Source organism: Ptiloglossa arizonensis, chromosome 11, assembly GCF_051014685.1.
Source record: "Ptiloglossa arizonensis isolate GNS036 chromosome 11, iyPtiAriz1_principal, whole genome shotgun sequence".
NCBI classification, from domain to species: Eukaryota; Metazoa; Arthropoda; class Insecta; order Hymenoptera; family Colletidae; genus Ptiloglossa; species Ptiloglossa arizonensis.
Window position 1 is genome coordinate 9337391 of NC_135058.1, and position 21033 is coordinate 9358423.

Here is a 21033-nt window from a genome sequence, read left to right on the forward strand (position 1 = left end):
GTCGCTGTTTAATTCGATGATTCGCCGTAGACGTAACTGCGAAACCACGTTTGTCCGTCGATGACAATTCTACGAAGACCGGGACGGTGTTTCGCTTTAACAACTTTCCGGCCTGCTGTACGTTGCAATACGCGCGAACTTTAAGATTACTTTTCGATAGAAAAACTAATCGGAACGTCGTGGAATACCAAACGTCGCGTAGCTGAAATCCGTCCAAGACGGTTTTCGCGACGATTAGCGACATCTGTTAGAAACCATGACAAATTATAGACGAGGCTTAATACAGCGCGATCGAGTCTCACCTTTTATACACTTCTGTGCACGGATTCTTTTTCGGTACGGTGCAACGAAAAACATTATTATTATTATTATTATTATTATTATTATTATTAAATAGTTTGGCACCGATGCAACGTAGAGAATTGTAAGGTGAACGTTGCGGCTAAGAGCGTTTAAAATAACAATCTCGATGTGAAATTTTACCATGTTTGCTCTAAAGATAAATCGATAAGTAGCGATCGTTCAAATTCACGCGTGCATTGTCAATTCTTTTTCTTTTACGCGAAGGTAAAGATTCAGGAACAACGAGGTTAAACAATTTTAAGAGCAAAAAATTTGTTCTGCCGTTAAACGTTGGCAGTTTCGCGATTTCCCGTTGAACGAAGTATTCGCAAGTTCGAATTAAGTCGCCGTTTAATCGAGCAAGCCTCGGTAAACCCGACCCTAACGGCGCTGGGTTTAAATTTGACGAAACGTCGTGCCCAATCTTTTCTACGCCATTGGGTATTCGCAACGAATATACGCGCGCGCGCTCAGTGACGGCAGTCTCGTGTGCACGGTATACGTACGTGCCCGTGGGGACTGACTGCGGCTGGCAAAGAGGGTGGTTCTCTGAAGGTTTGTGAACACGCGACGGTAAAGTGTACACACGCTCAGCGGAACGTTACAGAAAACCAGCGTGTATAGTCCATGGAAAGTCATGAAGCACGCTTCTGTCTCACCGTCAAATCAAATACCCGACAATAGTTTTCCGATGCGGCCTATCTATTTACGACGACGGAGCTGTAAAGTTCCGAGGCTGCGTCGCGGCTCTATAAGCCGGTTAATGACAAACACCGCGAACGGTTCCTCCTCCCTGCTCTCCCCACCCCCTTTCCACGCGTAAAAACTGATCGCCGAGACGAAAGATACGAAGTCGAAGAGTTCTTTGGAGTGCGTAAAGTACCACGGGATAACGCGCGTGCTAAAAGGACGCACGAACGGGAGAGCGAGAGAGAAAGAGAACTCTCTCAGAGAGGTCTACGACGGTGTGGAACGCAACGTTCCGATTCGTCTTTTAGCGTGCCGATGATCGTCGAGACGCCTTCGCCGCCGCAAAACCATAATTCCCCATCGGCGAGAAGAAACCTCGGGCGCTTCCGACGACCTCGGTTACTTTTCATCCGTCAAAATTCAACGGGCGCGGACACAGCGGTATGTAGACGCGACGCGAGAAGGAACGAGAGACACCGACGGTCGGACGAAGACGAAACGAGGAAGGGGGATGAGCGTATCGAGTGCAAGACGAGGACAGACGGTCGACACGGTACACGGCGCGAAATGCTCTTCACTGATTTCCTTCTCTAAATATGGCCGCCTTCGTACATCCTCTCTTTCTCTATACCGAGGCCGGTGCACCCCCTTCCGATAACCACCCATAACCGCCCCTGCTTGCCCGAGGTTCTACTTGATTGCCAAGGCGTCTTAACCTCGGCCTCAGCCGGTCCGCGCGGACTCTCTGCACGCTCGCCGTGGAAAAAGCGACGCGACGACCTATAAGAGACGCGAACACGCGGCGGCAGCCAACCTGCGCGCGGAAAAATCCGAGGCGACGCCCAGTGGGCGAATAAAGAGGCGTAATCGAGAACGAAAAAGGCCAATCCTGCCGGAAGACCGCGGTAACTCCGACCAACTGGCTTTCGTACGGAGCGCCGTTGACAGCCAGCCGTGAAGTCCGCGCGGACTGCTCCCCGACCTTTATTATGCCTTTCTACGCGCCGGTATACGTGTGTACAGACACGGCTACACCGAGCGGCCTATACTCCCGCCGGTCTCCTCGAGTTTCAGAGCCGCGGCAGGGGCCGAAGAAGGAAGAGGGTACGACCCCGGGGGTCGCGGAAGAAAGAAGAAAGAGGAGGCACTACGGTCACCAAATGAACGAACATTTCCGTGGCACGGACCACGAAAAACGTTCGAATGCGGAGAATGGCGTTGCCGGTGGTAGTGACGGCGATAGTTCCCGACGCTGGTGGTGGTGGTGGTGTGCCGTTCGCGTCGTCTGGGCCACTCCACACGGACTGGTCCAGCCAATTAATACCAACGCCGTTCGCTCCCAGCTCCGAAAAATCCTCTTGTTCCTAGCCGCGACAACGACCAGCCGCGGGTCCATTCGACGATATCGTTCCTGGTAGCCCAACCGTTTCGTTGACAAGTGCGACGAAGGTGTTATCCCGCCGTGAAGAAGTTTTGTCGAATCGGATGTGCACCGCTCCGGACTGTATAGTTCTAGACCGTTCGTTCCTTTCTACGATGTATACGGTCCGCTCGCTTTCTTTCTCACTCCCCCGCCCCACCCCCTTTCCCTCTTTTCTTCTCTCTCTCTCTCTCTCTCTCTCTCTCTCTCTCTCTCTCTCTCTCTCTCTCTCTCTCTCTCTCTCTCTCTCTCTCTCTCTCTCTCTCTTTCTCATTGAGAGCGAAGTATCCGCGCGTCGTCGACGTCCTTATTGCGTCGCGAAGAGACGTTACACACCTGTCATTTTTCTCGAGTGGAAAGCTTCAATGAGCGAGCCGGAAAGGGGAACGACGGGCGTAGCGGTGGAGGGGGGCGCGGAGGGACCGAAGACAGAGGAAAGAGAGAATCCAGTTACTCGCAAATGAAATTACTCGTGCTCCGTTTCGTTAAGTTATTCGAATCGATCTCGGCTATTCGCCGATTATAGACCCATCGCGCGATTCGAGGCAACGAGCTCGCATTCCGCGTTGCCGGGGATGGTTCAGACGGTTCACGTTCCCGATGATGTCAAAAAACAATATTAATAAAGCCCGAGGACGATCGCGACGCGTCGGCGCCGGGACCTAACGAATACGCCGACACGGCCAATTATGTCGTTACGAGTGTGTATTTACGAACGCGACGACGCGCGGACGGCCCGTTTCGGCGACCCCTGAGCTTATTGACGGAATCGCGAAAAATCGACCGCGCGCCGCGATACGCGTGCGAGGGCGTATTATCGGAAATAAAACGGCTAGGAAAAACTGCAACAGTCGATGGGCGGGCGGTTGGGTGGGTGGGTGGTTGCTCGGGGGGCGGGGAGGAGTGGGGAGGGGCGGGGAGGACGCGCACGTCATTATTTCGAAGAGCGACGAACGCGTCGACGACGGCCGGATATATATTTGACGTATCAATAAATTATAATGAATTTTGGCACATGGAATGTTAACAGGCGCGCATATCCATAAAATTCCGTGTGTGCTTATGACGGGGCGTTCGTAACAACCTATGTCAATGCGCATCGTTTTCGGGAACGGAGCCGGGAAGGGGACAAGGGAGATGCCGAGATTTTCGGGGAATTCCAATATATATTCCGTCAAAACGTTCGGATTAAATTAATAATCGATTTTACAACGAAGCCGCCGATTTATTAGCGCGCCGGTGTTGTACATAAAACTGCACTTCGCCTTCTCTCTTTACCAGACCGTACCTCCTCCCCACTCCTACGTCACCGCTCGGGGGTCCGCTCGTCCCTACCGCTTTTTTCTCCGTACGGAAATTCGGTCCCCTTCGCCGGCGAGCCGTGCCGCGGCGAGCTCTTTCGCCCAGAGATTTCGATCGATCGTTTTCAATGCGGTGTCATTTCGACGAGAGCCACGGCAAGCGAACACTCTCGACGCTTAACGATCGTTTTATAAAATGACGTGACCCTCGTAATTTCATTATACCTTAATCCGGCGAACGTTCGCGTTGCGGCGGGAGAAAAAGAGATACGCCCTACGGGACGGAGCGAGAGAACACGACGCGATGGGAGAGCGACGACGAGGGTCGGGGGGACGGACGGAGGGGGGAGGGTGGGAGGGGACCCGGCACGGAGGGGGACCGGGGCAGAGGAGAGACCGAGAGTGGAGGGAGAACGGCGAAACGCTGAAAAAAGGGAGAGAAGGTAGAAACCTCTCCTCGATATTCAAGAGTGGCACTCGCAATATTAACGAGCGCCTATTAGCGAGTGGCAACCGGTAGAGGAAGGGAAATCCGTTTTGCTTTCTTCCTTCCTCTCTTCTTTTTCTTTTTCTCTTTTTTTTTCTAAATACAAGAAGGGTTGGCGCGAATCTCCCGCCTACCCTTGCCATTAAATCATCCACCCTCCTTTCTTTCTTTTCTTTTTTTTCTTCTTCTCGTTTTTGCGAGACCGTTTTTAATTCGTTCCTCCTCCGCTGCGCCGTTGCTCGCGAGCTCAATCTTATCAGGCGACGAACGAGCTTATAGTCTGACCAATGAATAAATCGAATCGGTCGACGGAGAAAGTTACGCGAACGAGAAACACTTGGTTACTCGTTTTACGTCCTCCGTTGCGGACACTTATAACGAGGTATTCGTAATATTTCCGTACACCGTGCGATCGACACTGGTTCGAAGAAAACGCGGGACAAATCGAAGGAGAACCGAAGATTTTCGACCGTAACTAACAAGAAAACCGCCAAGTGTCCTCACCCTTCCTTCCACGATCCATTTTTGACGAAACTTTGCAGATTTGTGAAACGATCGAAAAGGGGACGCCTACTCGCTTTAGAGGTAAAATTACCCTTCAAAGTTTCACCTCCGAATGCTACGTCGAAATCTATTGGAGAACCAAGAAAATTGCTCCAAGTAAATTTAACACGGTTTATGGTGAAAAATAACACACAACAAAGATCGCTTGTATCGCTACATCTTTTTAAAAGTGATTTTTGTATTACTTATTTTTTTTTCGGTCAGCTTTCTTCGGTTGAAACGTCAAAAAAATTGTTTGCTCTTATAACGAAAAGAATCGAACAATATCGTTGAATATCTCAATTCGTTTAAGTAATTCGTTTACTCGATTCTGTTCAAAATTTATTTGTTAATAAAATTTCGATTTTGTTTGAAAAAAAAAAAAAAAAAAAATGTTTACAAGCATAGTTTTTCTCTGAAGAAGTGACCTTGAGAAAAATTGTTTTCCTATAACTATTTACACCTTCGAACAATTATTTAACTTTGTCACGAACGGTTTTTTTCATGCATCCATAAGCAATGGGGATTACTTGTGTTCCCATGTGAATGTTCTCGAAAGAACACTCGTATACTTAGTAGACGCGTTTCTGGATCTTAGAAGACTTTTGGAAGAAAAAAATGTGTCTGTCGCTCTTGTGCGATTCCAGATGCTCGCTTCGATTTCATAACTCGTCGAAGAAGCGTCAACTTCTTTATCTACGTTTACTCGATACCTACGCGATAACTAATTTATCAGATCTTACCATCGAATGCCTACACACCGATAACGCGGATAAACGATCAACATCGCCAAACAATCTAATGTGTTGTTCCGTCGATAAAGCCTCTTAATTCCCCGGTAGAGTCGAAAATAATACTTGAACGTTCAACTGTGGCGCTGGCTGATTCGACGTCTTCGAATTATGAAACGCATGATAATTAATCCGTCGATACTGTCAATTGCGTTGTACGTGCAATCGTGTTTACGGAATATTTTTATTTAAAAAACGCTTTTACAGTGTTTTACATAAATCCCACTCAAATACTTTACACTCTGGATGTAACGCAACACTGTTACTCGATATTTGTCGTGTACACACGTTGATGGGTAATCAGACTCGAAGTCAGTGTTGAATTTTATAAAAGTATACATAGGGAAACGCAAGAGAAATGCTTCGAAGCGTGTAACGCGAATGATTAAACTCATTTCACCGGTTAGAAAGGACTATCTAGCGTTTCGTGTGTTTCCCGACCTACCGAGATAGCATTACAATGGACACTTCAAAGTCCGTTTCCATGAAACGAGTGTCGCCGGTCGTTTATCGCTCGGCGAGTAGTGTTCTCTCGAGTGCGTTTCAGCCAATCGACGCGTTGCGATACTTTTTTCATTCTTTTTACACTAAGCAGAAAAGTACGTCGACGTTTCGATGTGCACGGCCAAATAAAAGTTCGCGCGTTCATAGCTACCTCGTAAATTGCGAAGTCACTGACTAATCGTGTCGTAAATATTCAACGAAACGAGAACGCGCGAAAGTGGCGTGGAAACATGTGTACGGTAAACGAGGATATAAAGCGGGGACTACGAAACGACGTGAAAGAATCTCAACGAAATCTACAGATGGCGACAGTTGCAAAAGGAGAGAAATGACGATGTGAATTTATGGTGACTCAAAGTAAATGACCAGCTGTAAGAAAATCACGAATAAGATATATGTATATCGTCTGTGAGAAAAGAACCATTTTTAGGAATTTCAATGATGCTATTTTTATGTAATCGGTGTTCCATTAAAGTTTCAAACGGTACAGAAGAAATTGATTAAAAATCGATGTAATTTTTATAATTCGTTATCGGTTATTTTTCATTACTTTCCACACACAGGGAATGTATACCAATACAGATCTCAATTGTAATTGGGGCAATATATTCGACAGAGGTACAAATATTTTCGAGAATATTGGATAGAAGAAATGTATTAAACTTGTAAATTAAATACAATTTAGAGGGATAAAAACCCATGGCGACACAAGTCTAATCTTAGGTAACGAAATTTGATAAAATACAAGTGATCGATTGGATATGACTGTAACAACATAATGAGAAATATTTTTGCACAGTTCGGTTTACAAGAGTATAGGATTAACATACGACTTGAGTACACTTTGAGCAGTTGACAATATCTCCACTTATAAGTATGCATATACTTCAACACATCAAATATACCTCTAATATATGTAATTTATGCAGTTCGTATATAATAGGTTAGTTTTAAGCTTGGCATTTCGAAGAGATAGTTTTGAGTCTAAATACAAAACTTACGTGGTTTCAAAAACGTGTGTACTTGTTTAGAAATATTGTACGAATTTGCAAAATGACACTGAACAGTCTCGGTTAATGTAGGTCATTGTTTTTCTCTCTTCTGAAGTTACAATAGATACTGTGTAAATTGAATACACGAATCCATTTAAGGAAATAACGACGATCTTCGTACAACTAACCGTCTTCACCTATAAAAAAAGTACCATACTCCCTACATAACGTCCTATTTGAAATCCTTTAATGTTTATTTAAGATATTTTTTAAGTTACTAATAATTGCGACGATATTCGCATAGATTGAATAAAATGGGATCTTGCATATATAATTTATAACTGTATTCAATAATACTAGGAAGAAACCAATTGTTAAATAACTTTTAATTTTTTTTAAATAAATTTTTGTCTACCTACACAAAAGAAAAGATTTAAAGGGAAAAGTAAAAGAAATCGTCTGTATAAATATGTAATACGAGATTTAGGAATGCTTTAAATCATTTCATGAATTGACTTTATTACGTCACCTATGTATGAAATCATCAACTAAGAAAGGATTTATTCTGGATAAGTAAGAGTTAATGTTGAACATCAACTGTTAGTAGTTGCTTATTTGTTTACTATTTTTGCGAGTGCGACACTATTTGGTAAAATACAATAATTGTTATGGTTTCTTCGAGTTAAAATCATGATTACATAAAATTACTCCAGTTACTTTATTAACATTATATACGATCTATCAAATATTTATATTCGGTAGTGATATTAATGAGAACGCAATTTCATATCAGCTTCATTTTTGTATTAGGCTATTTGATCATGTTTCATGTCAAAATTGAATGAGAATGTCATTGAAAATTGATAAGATGATTAAAATTATTTCGCGTGTACTATGATTCGTATAAAAAGTTCCCTTTTTAATTATTTCGTGACATGTGCAATTGAAATTAATTATCTACATAAATTACAAAGACGTATTATTTGGATAAAGTTTATAACGCATTATTCAACAAAGCTTATGTGACAAACTATCGTCTTAGATAATTCGATTACAATGGGATGTATTAAATTGCAGCTAATAATCGTTTTTAAATACCGTCAATGACTCCTTATACTTTTTTTTAAATTAGATATTGGACTATAAATTGTTACACTTGATATTAATTAATAGTGTCATCGGTATTAAACGAATAGAATCAATATTAAAAAGATCATTTTAATATCGACGACACTTAAATAGCGTACAATATGTATAGGTCAGAGATATAGTAATCATTAATACGCATCACCGTTTGTATGATACCTACACATGTGTCGTTTGATTAAGAATAATACACTTCATTTGCATAACAATAATTCTACAGAAAACACGTTTTAATATGAAAGAAGTGTGTTAATGTAGTGTTTTGTTCGGGTCAATTTATGCTTAGAGTACAACGGGTGAGAGCAAGGATAGCCGATATACTGCAATTTTTAATAACATAAAAGTACAGTATTAATTATTTAACATATTTATATATTGAAAAATCAGATGTACTTCATAAGCTACGGGCTATATCGATTAAACAAAATAACAGTTTACGTAATATTTCACTGTGAAATTGTTTGAAGATATTTTGAATTTAAAAAACTCATTGTAATGCATTAAACTGACGTATACGGTTATAATTATTAATAATATATGTGGTTACAAGTTGTGAATATATCTTGTATATTCCTTGGTCGCTGTAATATCCCACTTTTTTGCACTACCTCGTGTCTCTTTTATAAATACTCTAAGCCATTATAAATTGTTTCCTTCTTATAGTTATTATTTTGGTGGTCTATCTTGATCCGCAAAATATTTAGTTGCATTAGGAAAACGTAAAGGATCTGGAAAATCGGGTGTTCCGTATCTATGTGGATTCAAGCAGTCTCTGATTGCTTGACCAAACGCACGCCTAACACCAGGCTCTACGGCTACGGCAACCGCAGCACCATCAACTTCCTCAACACCGGCTCGTGTTACACCTTCTCGAACTAAACGTTCTATGGAGGCTGCTATTGCTGTACGATTAGGAGTAGGACTGACTAATAACCGTGGTTTCTGTTGTTCAATAAGTTTACGCCGTTTTGTGGGCAGTGTATCTAAGTAGGCATCGCTAAATGTCGCAACACCACCATTTGTCATTCCCTGGTTTTGTAAGTGATGATGTTGCTTCACGGCATCCCGAGCAATTATTTGTACCCAATTCTAAAACAAACCATTTTTTATATTCTTGTTTTTTTTTCCCATAATATTAATTTCTACGTGTGAACATAGATTTACCACAGGTATTGCTGCTTCATGACCTCGATATGTCTTTGGACTTTCTTCCGTATCATCTCCCAAAGTTGTTTCAGAATTTGTTCTCTCTTCTACAGTTTCAGTTTCCATAGGCTGTAACAATACCGAGTTGTTAAATTTGTTGTTCCATTTGTATTTTAAATTTTTATAAAAAATATACATATGTAACGAACCTCCACTTCGGATTGTGTTTGCGAAGGTTGATTCGCTGGAGCCGAAGACACCGTTGATGTTTGAGATGGTACATCCTCGTATATTAAAAGCGGAATAATTTCTGAATCCGGCGGTTGCTCTACGTTACGATAAAGAGGAATTAATATATCCTGCATCCAATGATGTAGTATAGGGTGACTGCCCTCACACCTTTCAATCTATTCAACATATAAATCGATTACTTAAGTATCTAATTTAAGATACATACATCATTGAATAGGTTATGCAATCAGTATAACTAACCACAAAACGTGATACAATAGCTTCCAATCTTGGTTGTCCACCACGAATGGAATATCGAAGTACTGCAGATAATTGTCTCCCCAGATTATCCAAAATATCAAAAGCTTCGCGACCGAATGTAGTATTACTAACATCTTAAAAAAAGCAAATTTTACTTATAGTATATACTTTACAATTTTGGATTTAAATTTGAACACACGTACAATTTGCAGAATTACAAACCATTATTGACAAGTAATTGCAGAAGGTGTTTTATATGACGACGGAGCAAAGCTTCTACAGTTGCACAAATATCTATACGTGAACCATTTCTAGCATTAAAGTCTTCTTCTGCTGATAACAGGTTTTGTAGATGTGGTCTCAGTAATGATAACAATCGTTCTGTAGCCTGATCTTGAAATGTTTCCGTTGTAGTATTTGGAAAAGAATACTGAAAGAATTCTTGCAATGGCCTTCTTTGATGAGAAATTGGTAGCCACCGGCCGCATCGTAATCTTATTAAATCCCGTACGGTCATATTTTGTAACTAAATATTTTCAAAGATAAAAATTGTTCTACGTTACTATTACATATGATTATATAAACGTTTTGTATAAAAGTATTTTTTTATTTACCACTACTACAGTCAAATTCACGAGAAAATTTTCTTCATTTCTTGAATTCTGTGACGTAAAAAATGATGTGAAGGGACGTAAACAGTCCGCAAGAGTAGGACTCCTAATAATAAGAAATAACGTGAAAATTTATGTATCTTATTGAATAAAGAAATATTGCATGAATAATAAACACACCTATCTAGTGTAAATCTCGAATTGACATGTGGAATATTTCCGAGCAATCGCACTGTACTTCGAACTTCTTCGAATAAACGACGATCTTCTACGATAAAATAAATAGTGTATATTCCTATTAACTTCGAATACTCAAAAAGTTATGATTTGATGAATACAGATAACCCTCCTGTGACACAATAGTATGAGAACACTGTTTCGGTATAACACGGTACAAATTAATCATGTTAAAGGAGAATTGCCTGTATTTTCTACTGTTATTGATACCGAGAATGTCTTGTGGCCGACCGCTCATAGCCCTGATTGCCCGTCGCACTGAATTTATAAGAGGATCTACTTGTGACATTGTTAAAGCCATGGTATTTGTAGAGTTAGTGTTACTAGTCGTAGTTGAAGTTGTTGCTAAGAACATAATTATTTTATTTCATATCATATACGAATACATAGCAGCGTTGGCCAGATAACAATTCATATTTATTTTAATTATATACCTGTTTGTGGCTGGGACTGAGTTTCGGTTGTGGATGTTTGACTTGCACGTGTTCCTTGCGATGTAGTTTGCGATGTAGCTTGCGGTGTAGCTTGCGGTGTAGCTTGTGATGTAGCTTGCGATGTAGAAGTAACAGTACTGGAAGTTGTTGTTGTTGTTGTTGTTGTTGTCGTTGTCGTTGTCGTCGTCGTCGTCGTCGTTGTTGTTGTCGATCGACGAATATGATGTGAATTACAAGAAAGAAATGGATCGAAATCAAGTCCGTGGCCTATACTCATTTCAGCACCTAAAGGATGTGCTTGTTGATGAAATACTTGCGGACGCGATGTACTTCTAGTTTGCGTTGCTGTAGTAGGATGAGTACCAACATTACTTCTACAATAAAATATAATAATTAGAAATGATTAAAAGTATTACAAATGATCATAATGCAGAAAGAAAGTGCATTAGAATAAACGTACCGTGCTTGGGTACTTTGTCCAGCGATTGTATTTCCATCAAGTCCAGATGCACCTCCTTGTCCTGCAGTGGTTGGAGGATTTTGAGTTGTAATTGTTGTAGAAGTAATACCACCTTGTACCATGTAACCGGCAACAGCCTGCATTAAGTTTCGTATAAAATCTGGGGGAGGAGTTGAACCCCAGGGAAATGGACCAAAAGTGGTATCATCCGCTCTTCCTATAAGGACAACATAATAATAACAGTACATAAATAAAAATCGTTTCAATTGATAAATTGTTTTGAAACATAATAATGAAATTCTAATTAAGGACTTACCGCCGTTATTATTATTGTTGTTATTATTTTCACCAGTTGGAGGTTGTTCACTCCCTGATGCTGCATCCATATTATTTTCGGGACTAACCTCCATTAATACTTGTACATCATTTGGCAAGTTAAAGACTGTGTCTGGAAAAAAAATATCATTTTCTTATTTAGATGTTTTATAATATTTAAATCGCAAATAATATAAAATTTACACGTACCAAACAGAGATTGGGTCTGTTCTTGTTGTTGTTGTTGTTGTTGTTGTTGTTGTTGCTCCGTTTGTTGAGCACCAGCTTCAGGTTCCTGTTGTTGATTAGCTTCTTCGGTAGTAGCTTCGTCCATTTCTAAATGTCCAGCAAGCGGACTTACTGCATCACCATTCTCTTCACCACCATTATTGTTATTCGCATTCCGACCATGCAGTCTAATGTGTGCCTAACAGGAAAACATTATTATAGAATAATTTCACTGCATAAAGAACAAAATTTTAATATTATAGTCGCTTATTCTCACCTCTACCTGGATTGGTATACCGGGTTGTAAAATAGCTGATTGTTGAAGAATAAGTGGTATACATCGCAAATTTCTGGGTGGTGGCTGGGACATATCAACAATTATATCGCTTAATGCATGACAAGCATGAGCTATGTAGTGCAGGCTTTCGCTTACACCATCCACTATTCTCTGGCTTTCTTCCACGGGATCAGCTCCTGCCTAGATATTAATATTTTTATTTCAAGTACAGGATTCCCACCTTATGTGTGCCAAAGAACTTTACATTAAATATGAAAATTTTATCTCTATTATTAGGGGGAACCTTCCTTGCATCACGATGTTCGATCACCGAGTAGCACACATATGTGTGTAATACGATTCGGGATCGAATATTCATATGAGACAATACTAAGGGAAAGTCAAAACTTTTTCTTTTTTTTTTACATACAATGAGATTAAACACGAAATAATTTGGATAATATTTACTTATATAATAAACTCATAACTTATTATATTTTACAATTCCTGTTAATAAATTATAAAAACAAGTTCTTAATAAAATTTTTTAAAATAATACATCTATCATGTATGTATATATGTGAATAATAATGTAAACTACTTTATAGTCGTGATTCACAAGTCGTCACTTTTAAAGCAAGAATGCGATATGTTAGTTTTGTACATAAGCATTGAAATGCTAAGAAAGAAAAAGCAGTGGAATTTGAGTTATGATAATGTCATGAAATTTCTTTCTAGCTGACGATAAATGTGAATTTAAACAACAATATCATTGTCTCACACGAATATTGCCGACTGCTTCAACTCTTAATGCCTTTTCGCCCTCCGCTTGCTATCTTTTTCTTCGTTCGAGGCGAGTGGTAAAACACAAAGAACGTTGCCCCTTTTCGATAAATGTAACTCTTCAGTTCCGAGGAATGCACACTTAAAGTGGGAACGCTATAGTTTTAAAGACAAAGTAATTTATAATGTTGCGTACTGAAGAACAGCATGTACATTCTCCGCGAGATAATGCACGGTCCACAAACATAAGTTCCCGATAACGTTCTATATAAGGACGTAAACTATCAAGAGCATGCAATAACAGTGCCAATAATTCTGCCATCTGTGGTGGTCGTGGAACTCTAAAAATAATAGATACATGGATTATATAATACTGCATTATATTACAAACCCTGTGATATGCATAAAGAGATTGTTACTGTGACGTGGATTGCCTATTGGATTGTCCATAATTATTAGATGTGGATCCCTGCTGTTCAGATTGCGATTGTTGCGGTTGTGCATCTGGTTGATTTTCATGATTATCATCACTATCATCACTATCATCAGTATCATTGTTATCATTATCATTGCTTAGTCGTACTCTTTGAGCGACGTCGTCCAAATTTCCTGTTTTACAATTTATAAACGTACATAAAGATGCATATTTTCTATTATTTTAAGCAACTTTTTTCTATACACACCCCTAAATAAGACATTATTTACTCCAGCTGCGGACAAAGCAGCTGCAAGCACACCAATTGTTCTACCTTCGTTATTACTAAAAAAGCCAAGCAGTGTATCAAATTACTGTCCTATGCTATATTATAATAATTAAATTAATTTTTTATACTCACAATTGTTCCGTTTCTACCTGTTGAACTTGCACTTGCTGAGCTAAAGGTGGTTGGTTACTTTCTGACAATGGGGGGTTAAGTGGACAGCCAGGATTATCAAGTCTTTCTATAAGTTCATTTGCCCGGTAAATCATTCGTCTTGCCATATTTAAGCGACTGTTAGACAAAATATTGCTCAATTGAGGTACTGGCAGCCCTATTGAATACAATAAATAATACATATAGAGAAAAGAACTTTCAAAAATATCACACAAGAATGTTAATTTCTGTACCATGCCCTTCTACAATTTCAGCCGGTACGGCCATTGTAGTACCCAAATACATAGCATTGCCATGCATTTGTGCTCGAGTAAGTCGATATTGCGTTCGTTGTGAATTTTGCGAGCCCTGAAATCCAGGATTTTGACCTCCATCATTCCCTCGCTGACCAGGTTGAGGTGGTGCACGTTGCACCAAATGTATAACTTTTCCGTTAACATCTAAATTATAAATAATTAATTTATTACAGAGTTTTAAACTTACATACACAATTGTAAATGAACATAGTTTCTTACTATAATCATTTAACTTTTTGTCATCTTGAAGGACTCTGCCGCAATAAATAAGTCTTTGTGAATCTGCTGATACCGACACTGACTCTGCTATATATTCTTTGAAGCCTCGTACTGTAATTTGCTTTAAAAAGATATATAAAATATATATGGTAAAATTATTTTCTTCACATATTGCAGACGAATTGGTTATGATTAATTTACAATTTTATTAACTATATCTACCAGATGTAAATACTTTGTTATTAACAAATGAGTATTATATGATCCTGAATGTATAGTTATTTGAAAAAATCTTACTTATGTTCCATATTGCTGTGTATATTATTTCTTATTAATTTACATTATTACACAATACGTTAAGACTCAAACTGTTTGTATTTAATAATATTAATTTGCTGTAAAAGTTATATTCATTGATTCATACGATTGCAATAAAATTGATAAAAATACTTGTATTAAAATTAAACTATAGTGTATAAATTTTCAAATGTACCTGTAAAAAAGAAGTTTCAGAGCAATCAATATATAAGTGGATTATAGTTTTTACCAATATTTTATACAAACAGTTTAGTCATTTAAATATAATTATATTATACTGCTATAACTACTCTAAAAACTTGGATTATTAAATATATAACATTTGTATTATTCTTAATATATAGTTCACTGACATATAATACAGATTCTCCTTAGAAACAATAAGTTACGTATTTAATATATATTGCTCTGTACATGACAAAAAATCAGGAGGCAAGTTAAGCAGCAATCTATCATCTAAATACTAATTGAATTACAAAAGTAATATGGAGAAAGCATTGTAATGTTATAAATTATTACAACTCAGTTAATTACACGAAAGTGTATCTACTTATTTCTAGATAATGAAGTTATGCCAAAATGGAAAGGCTGAAAATCTATAAATATTATAATTTTGTTTAAATATTGTAAATTATCCAACAATACGAAGAGTATACGCGCATCAACCGTTTCTAAAATATACAGTGAGAGTGTTGCGATTAAAAATAGTAATATCAATTGACGAAACGCTACTGAGAATAATACAGAAAATAACATCGTCGAAGTCATAAACATGCAAGATAAGAATTTGTTGTCCGAAAAGTATAAAAAAAATACTTACGTCGTCTTCGAGTGAAAAAGCATGGTTTTGTGAATCCAAAGTCTTCACCGTGAGGTCAATCATCGTAGATCGGCCTTAATTGACACGGCAAAGCTAAAATCACAGGAAAACGAACAATAGTATTAGGATGGGAGGGGATGCGTAATGCAGAATCGTCTTGCTACACTCACGCAAGCACGCAGGTACAAGACTGCAAACGACACTCTGTTACTAACGAGCTAAATAGTAAAGAGAAGAAATTTACGATGTTCGGATACACGAAAATATTTTATTTGAATGCGAATGAACCCAACTATACGAAAGAATTACGTAATAAATTTCTATCACTCCGATTTTATCGTATAATCGTTTTTTTAATGAACCCACCGATGAAATTTTACAGCGACAGCCGACACGACACACGTTATTTTACCCAGAATTCGCTTTACCAGCGACACCACCAGCGTTGCCAACCCACCAATTAAATTATTCCCTAGACAGAACATGACTCAGGATTGATAAGAATCACCATCTTCCTGCAGTACCTACGATTCTAAAATTCCCGTCATGCTCGTTAGATGGCGTTACCAAAACAAACAAACGACAAAAGATGCATCGATTACTGAATTCATTGATTTGAATCAGCGAATTAAAGTCATCGCATAGAATACACTAGTTAATTGATCGTAGAACAACGTAGTTATACAAGGTAATATGTAATAGTAGAAAGTTAGTTTCGATTTAATCGAAAAATTGTATATTAGCAAAAGTTCTAAATCAAATATGGCATAAATGTAAATTGTGTGTGAATAACATTGTCTCAAACATGATGGGTATGTAAAAATATCATAAAAATAAGATATTTTTTAAAATCGTGTATTTCAACCGTAAAAGCAAATTATCAATATAAATATGAATATTTTCTAGAAAGAAATTATACATGTTACGCGTTTCGTTTTTTTTTTTTACGGATAATTATGTTAAATAGATTGTAGTGTTACTCATCGTCGTTCATTTTTCGAACATAATGTTCGAAGAATGAACGCCTATTCATACGTTTCGGAAGACAGCATTATACTATCGACACAATAATAATATTCAAATAATACTCGAATCTAAATTTCAAATCGTTACGAACATTGAGCAGTACGTACAAAGGTTAAGACGGACGAAGAAAGAGATCAATATCGTTGTATCGTTGCTGTACGGTCCTATTGACAGAATCCCACAAGTACCTTCACGAAACTCTCTCATTTTCGATTTCATACCGAAGCGAGGTCTAAGAGCGACAAACATCGAAAGATCCGATATCGTCGATCGTGGCAGCAGAGGCACGAATCGATGTTTCTTTTTGGTAGACGCATCGATGATTTGAGCGCTACCGTTGAACACATCGAAATCCAGGCATCGGTCTGCCATGGACATCGCGTGATCCATGCGAAGATGAAAAAGAGAAGCGGAGAAGACTCATGGCAGGCCGATCGCATTATTCAGATTAGGGCATCGACTGAGCCACGCGGGTATGCGAGTACACGCGTTCCTTTGTATGTGTATGCACGTGTACGTACTTATATCGGTAGAAGATAATGCGGCCGATCGTGCACCGCAGAAGAATGTTAATGGTGCTTCAGTTTTGTATGCAGGAAGTGACGGCGCGTCCCGTCTCATACCGTAGCGGGTCCCGGCGCCCCGGCGTCCGAGCAGAAAAAGGCCCAATAAGACCGATAGAACTGAAAAACCAAGAGATTCACCCGTGGCCGTGTCGGAGGAAGATAAGAGAGATGCTTCTTTAAATCCCATCATAAACACACACAGCCAGGGGCTCTCAACGTTTCTCAAAAATATAGAATTCACTCGATACTTTATATACCACCGCTCGCGAGTATTTGTCCACCCACGGCAGAAATGCATGTCGCTTCATCAAGTCAATATCGAGTAAGTTGTTTTTAATCGCCATTATTAAGAATTCGTAAGTGCAACGAAGAAGCGTTACAACGAAAACAAATTAAACCGGTCGTTAAATGCTATTTCCGCGACTGTGAATGACGTCACTGCGCATAGAGACGAGAGCGGTAAAGCAGTTAAACGGTATGGTGGGGATAACCTCTCAATGGCCTTGAGTAGCCAGTTGAATCCGCATCCACTACAACAAACACAGATCCGAAGATCGACCGTATTCAAATTAAAAGACACTTCTGCGTTACGTTTCTTGCGATGGAAATCAATTGTTTCCGCTCCCGTATCGTTGTTTACCGTTTTATCACTCTTGTATTTCTCAGGCTGTGAAAACCTCGTCGAAGAGACGCGCGTCATCTGCGAACACGACAGTCGAATGAAAACATTTTTCTTTTGCAACACGGAAACGGTTGTGCTCTTCAAGGACTCGAAAAATGTGACACAAGTAGGTTATGTTCTCCTTACCTAAACATCGATCGACAATCGGAATCGTTCTACTCGACGACCAACCAATTTCTCCGAGACGGACATTTTTACAAATAGGTTAGGTACAATAACTCGTATCGAAGCCGATTCGATATTGTTGTCTCGATCGATCGATGCTTCTTTCCGAAGCGTACGAAGAAACTAAATGTATCGTGTTTGCATCACGTGACCACATCGGAACAGGTAGCGTGTACAAGATCGACGTTCACGATACTTCCGTTATTAATGCTGACGTATCGCTCGGTCGAGATGCGCGTCAGGATTGAAAATATTTGGCGGATGAAGACCGCTGTATCAGTGTAACGACGGAAAAAGTAAGGGTTACATCTTGGCCCTATGGAACAAGAAATAGAGAGGCGCCAGTGAGAGTTGCAGCTTCGTAATGATGTAGCTATCACGATTTAGCATGCCTCGCAGTCTTATCCGTTAGTAGGTATGTACTTAACTTACTTTAGTGGCGCGAGCTTTGCCGCTCTTCGCATAGCTTCGCTCGCTCCGGTCTCCTTTATCACTAACAATAACGACAGGACGAAAAAGAAAAAGAAACGGAACGTGAAGAATGTCAGACGTACGAGGACAGCCGCAGAAAGGAAATGAGAAAGGACAGTAAGACGGTATCGTCGCCAGGATAATTCGTAGCGTACACGAGAAAGTGTTTATCATGATTGATACTTGAATTGGAACGCGCGTTACGATCGACACTTGAATTAACCGCTACTTGATTTATCTATCTTGCGCTACGCTACTTGAGAGCTTCTCGTGTTAACAGACGATTTCGATGCAACTCGAGACGAACAATCATCAGCTTCTGGATTACCAATTCGATCAACATCGATTCATCGATCGACGAAGCGAATACGCCTGTACGCGTTCAGCGACTGACGATGCAAAATACTTACTTGATAATCTGTAGGCCGTAATAAATAATAGATTATATATATATATATATATATATATATATACATACATATATTATTGTATTACAAATTGATTACACATATAATAATTATTTGTTCCGTCCTGTTGATTATCAAATAAATGTTTCCAATATCAGAATGATATTCGTTACAAAGTATCATTCGAGGAACACACAAAACAAAATATGGAATATTGTTCGCATATTGGCGAAATAAACGATACGGTTGATTGGATCACGTAAACCGTACCTGATTTTGTAATCATTGTTTCTGAAGCATTTACCCGGTACACAGATGTGAAAAAGTTGCAACAGATGTGGGCAATTATTCCGTTCGTTAACAACGTCAAAAGGAAAAGTTAAATCGTTTAGTATTGTACGATCGATCGATGTCTTCGCGTCAAGCATACTTAATATCGGGCCGTGCTCGCGATCGAAGTAAAATGCGCTATTATGTAACATACAAGTTGCAAACTCGAGAAATTTATCTCGTATCTTTTCCATGTATTCGCGTACAAAGTATTCCGTGCTAACAGTATATAGGAAGCGAATAATAAATGCACATTCTAAACGAGCTTTGGTTAATATTACACAGAGTAGCTTAATAATATGGTAGCCGAGTAGCTCGATACATTCTTTACTCTTAGAGAATACGTAACGAGATTCGAGACACACGATAGTGCGATACTGTTCATAGAGGAATCGCCGCGTGAGTTTTAATTATTATTCCACACGCGACATGTTCGAGTATTAATGGTAACGATCTTGTTTGTAAAATATTTTTCAGATTCAGTTCGTTCAAACGCTACGTTTCTTTAATTTACGTTCCGATATCTTCGCTGGAAGAAAAATCTAGACTAACGTTCGACCCATCGATTTATACGCAATAAATCGTAACGGTCCTGTCGTGCGTAACGTCCCGATCGTTATTCGCGTTCGACATCGGTCTCGATTCATCACCCGACGAGAAGTGAACGTAAATTAAAAAAATAGAAAAAAAAACAAAACAAAAACAAACGATAGATCACCTTTCAATTTTCCACGGCGATTCCCGTGGAAAACGATCGTTCTGTTTTTTCCCGGTTCCTCGTCTTTTGAACGCTCAATTCGAATTCCACCCGCTCTCGATATTTCTCCTATCGCTACCATCGTATACGTTTCGCTCGTCGAGAGCGTCTCGTTCGCAAAATTTCGTAATCTTCTACGGTATACGTAATTCCTCCCGCCTCCGGTCCCTCTGGAAACCGTTCCACGATCCTCCTCGTGGGTATACTTGTTAAATTCGAACGTTACCGTGGTTGTTACCTGAACGCGAGCAGGGAAGAAAGAAAAGAAAAAAAAAGAAAAGAAGATCAACGGTCGAAAAAAAAACAAGTGGAAATAAATAAACGGCCGCGACTACGACGACGACGACGACGACGAAGAAGACGACGAAGACGGCGACGACCGCCTATGACTTACAAGAATTCGAAACGCCAACGGTGAAGAGCTTTGACTAACTCGCGCTACCTTAACGCTTCTGTATACTCTAAACTGCTACTGGCTGCTGCCTCCTTTCGCGTCCTCTTTCTTCCTTCCCGTCGTTCCTCTTTCACGACAAGAAAACGAGGAGTTCGCGTGCGTGTCTTGAAGCTATGCAACAGGGAGATCCAGGGAAGCTGGGAGGAGGGATAAACCAATATACCGAGGCCGGTAGCGAAGACTGCGTGACACGTCGGACGCGTGCGTGTGCGTTGGCGCCAGGCCGCATTCTCGCATTCGTTAACCAACACATCGAGTTTAGTCCCTCCGCAGCTCGTGCCTTGTGTTTCTCCCTTACCCCAATCCCCCGCGATATTAAGAGCGGTCACGGATCCCAAATTTGCCATCCGTGGGGAGGCGGGACACCGATTTGTCCTCGTCCCGTTTGCACGCCACCGGTACGTGGTAAGATGACCGGTTTCCACCGGTGCACATCGGCTGCCAATCG

The 21033-nt window shown here is 39.9% G+C and overlaps 3 protein-coding genes across 7 annotated transcripts; 2 read left to right on the forward strand and 1 right to left on the reverse strand.

Annotated features, from left to right (window-relative positions):
• Positions 1-7859: 7859 nt before the first annotated feature.
• Positions 7860-16148, reverse strand: LOC143152710 (uncharacterized). Of its 4 annotated transcripts, none has more exons than XM_076323105.1 (21): positions 16094-16148; positions 15728-15820; positions 14590-14710; positions 14308-14514; positions 14036-14231; positions 13883-13959; positions 13619-13808; positions 13396-13540; positions 12417-12617; positions 12122-12338; positions 11913-12044; positions 11597-11813; positions 11137-11510; positions 10913-11047; positions 10646-10733; positions 10469-10571; positions 10077-10380; positions 9855-9988; positions 9572-9769; positions 9381-9491; positions 7860-9305 (listed from the first exon to the last, which is right to left on the reverse strand). In XM_076323105.1, exons 2-21 carry the CDS (start codon positions 15788-15790, stop codon positions 8883-8885), a joined length of 3636 nt encoding a protein of 1211 aa, XP_076179220.1. In that variant the 5' UTR covers positions 15791-15820; positions 16094-16148; the 3' UTR covers positions 7860-8882. The 4 variants fall into 4 exon arrangements, with proteins under 4 accessions (XP_076179220.1, XP_076179221.1, XP_076179219.1 ...); XM_076323106.1 differs by lacking the exon at positions 16094-16148 and adding an exon at positions 15898-16087 and having other exon boundaries at positions 10646-10730; XM_076323104.1 differs by lacking the exon at positions 16094-16148 and adding an exon at positions 15898-16087.
• Positions 16149-16401: 253 nt separating this feature from the next.
• Positions 16402-18108, forward strand: LOC143152695 (uncharacterized). The gene is made up of 4 exons (XM_076323077.1): positions 16402-16539; positions 16980-17266; positions 17350-17641; positions 17986-18108. The coding sequence occupies exons 1-3, from the start codon at positions 16533-16535 to the stop codon at positions 17497-17499; spliced, it is 444 nt and encodes a 147-aa protein (XP_076179192.1). The 5' UTR covers positions 16402-16532; the 3' UTR covers positions 17500-17641; positions 17986-18108.
• LOC143152694 (uncharacterized) lies at positions 17502-19033 on the forward strand. Of its 2 annotated transcripts, XR_012993619.1 has the most exons (3): positions 17502-18107; positions 18206-18581; positions 18676-19033. XR_012993619.1 is itself a non-coding variant. In XM_076323076.1 (2 exons), the coding sequence occupies exons 1-2, from the start codon at positions 17817-17819 to the stop codon at positions 18449-18451; spliced, it is 537 nt and encodes a 178-aa protein (XP_076179191.1). In that variant the 5' UTR covers positions 17502-17816; the 3' UTR covers positions 18452-19033. The 2 variants fall into 2 exon arrangements, 1 of the variants encoding a protein (XP_076179191.1); XM_076323076.1 differs by having other exon boundaries at positions 18206-19033.
• The last annotated feature ends 2000 nt before the right edge of the window (positions 19034-21033 follow it).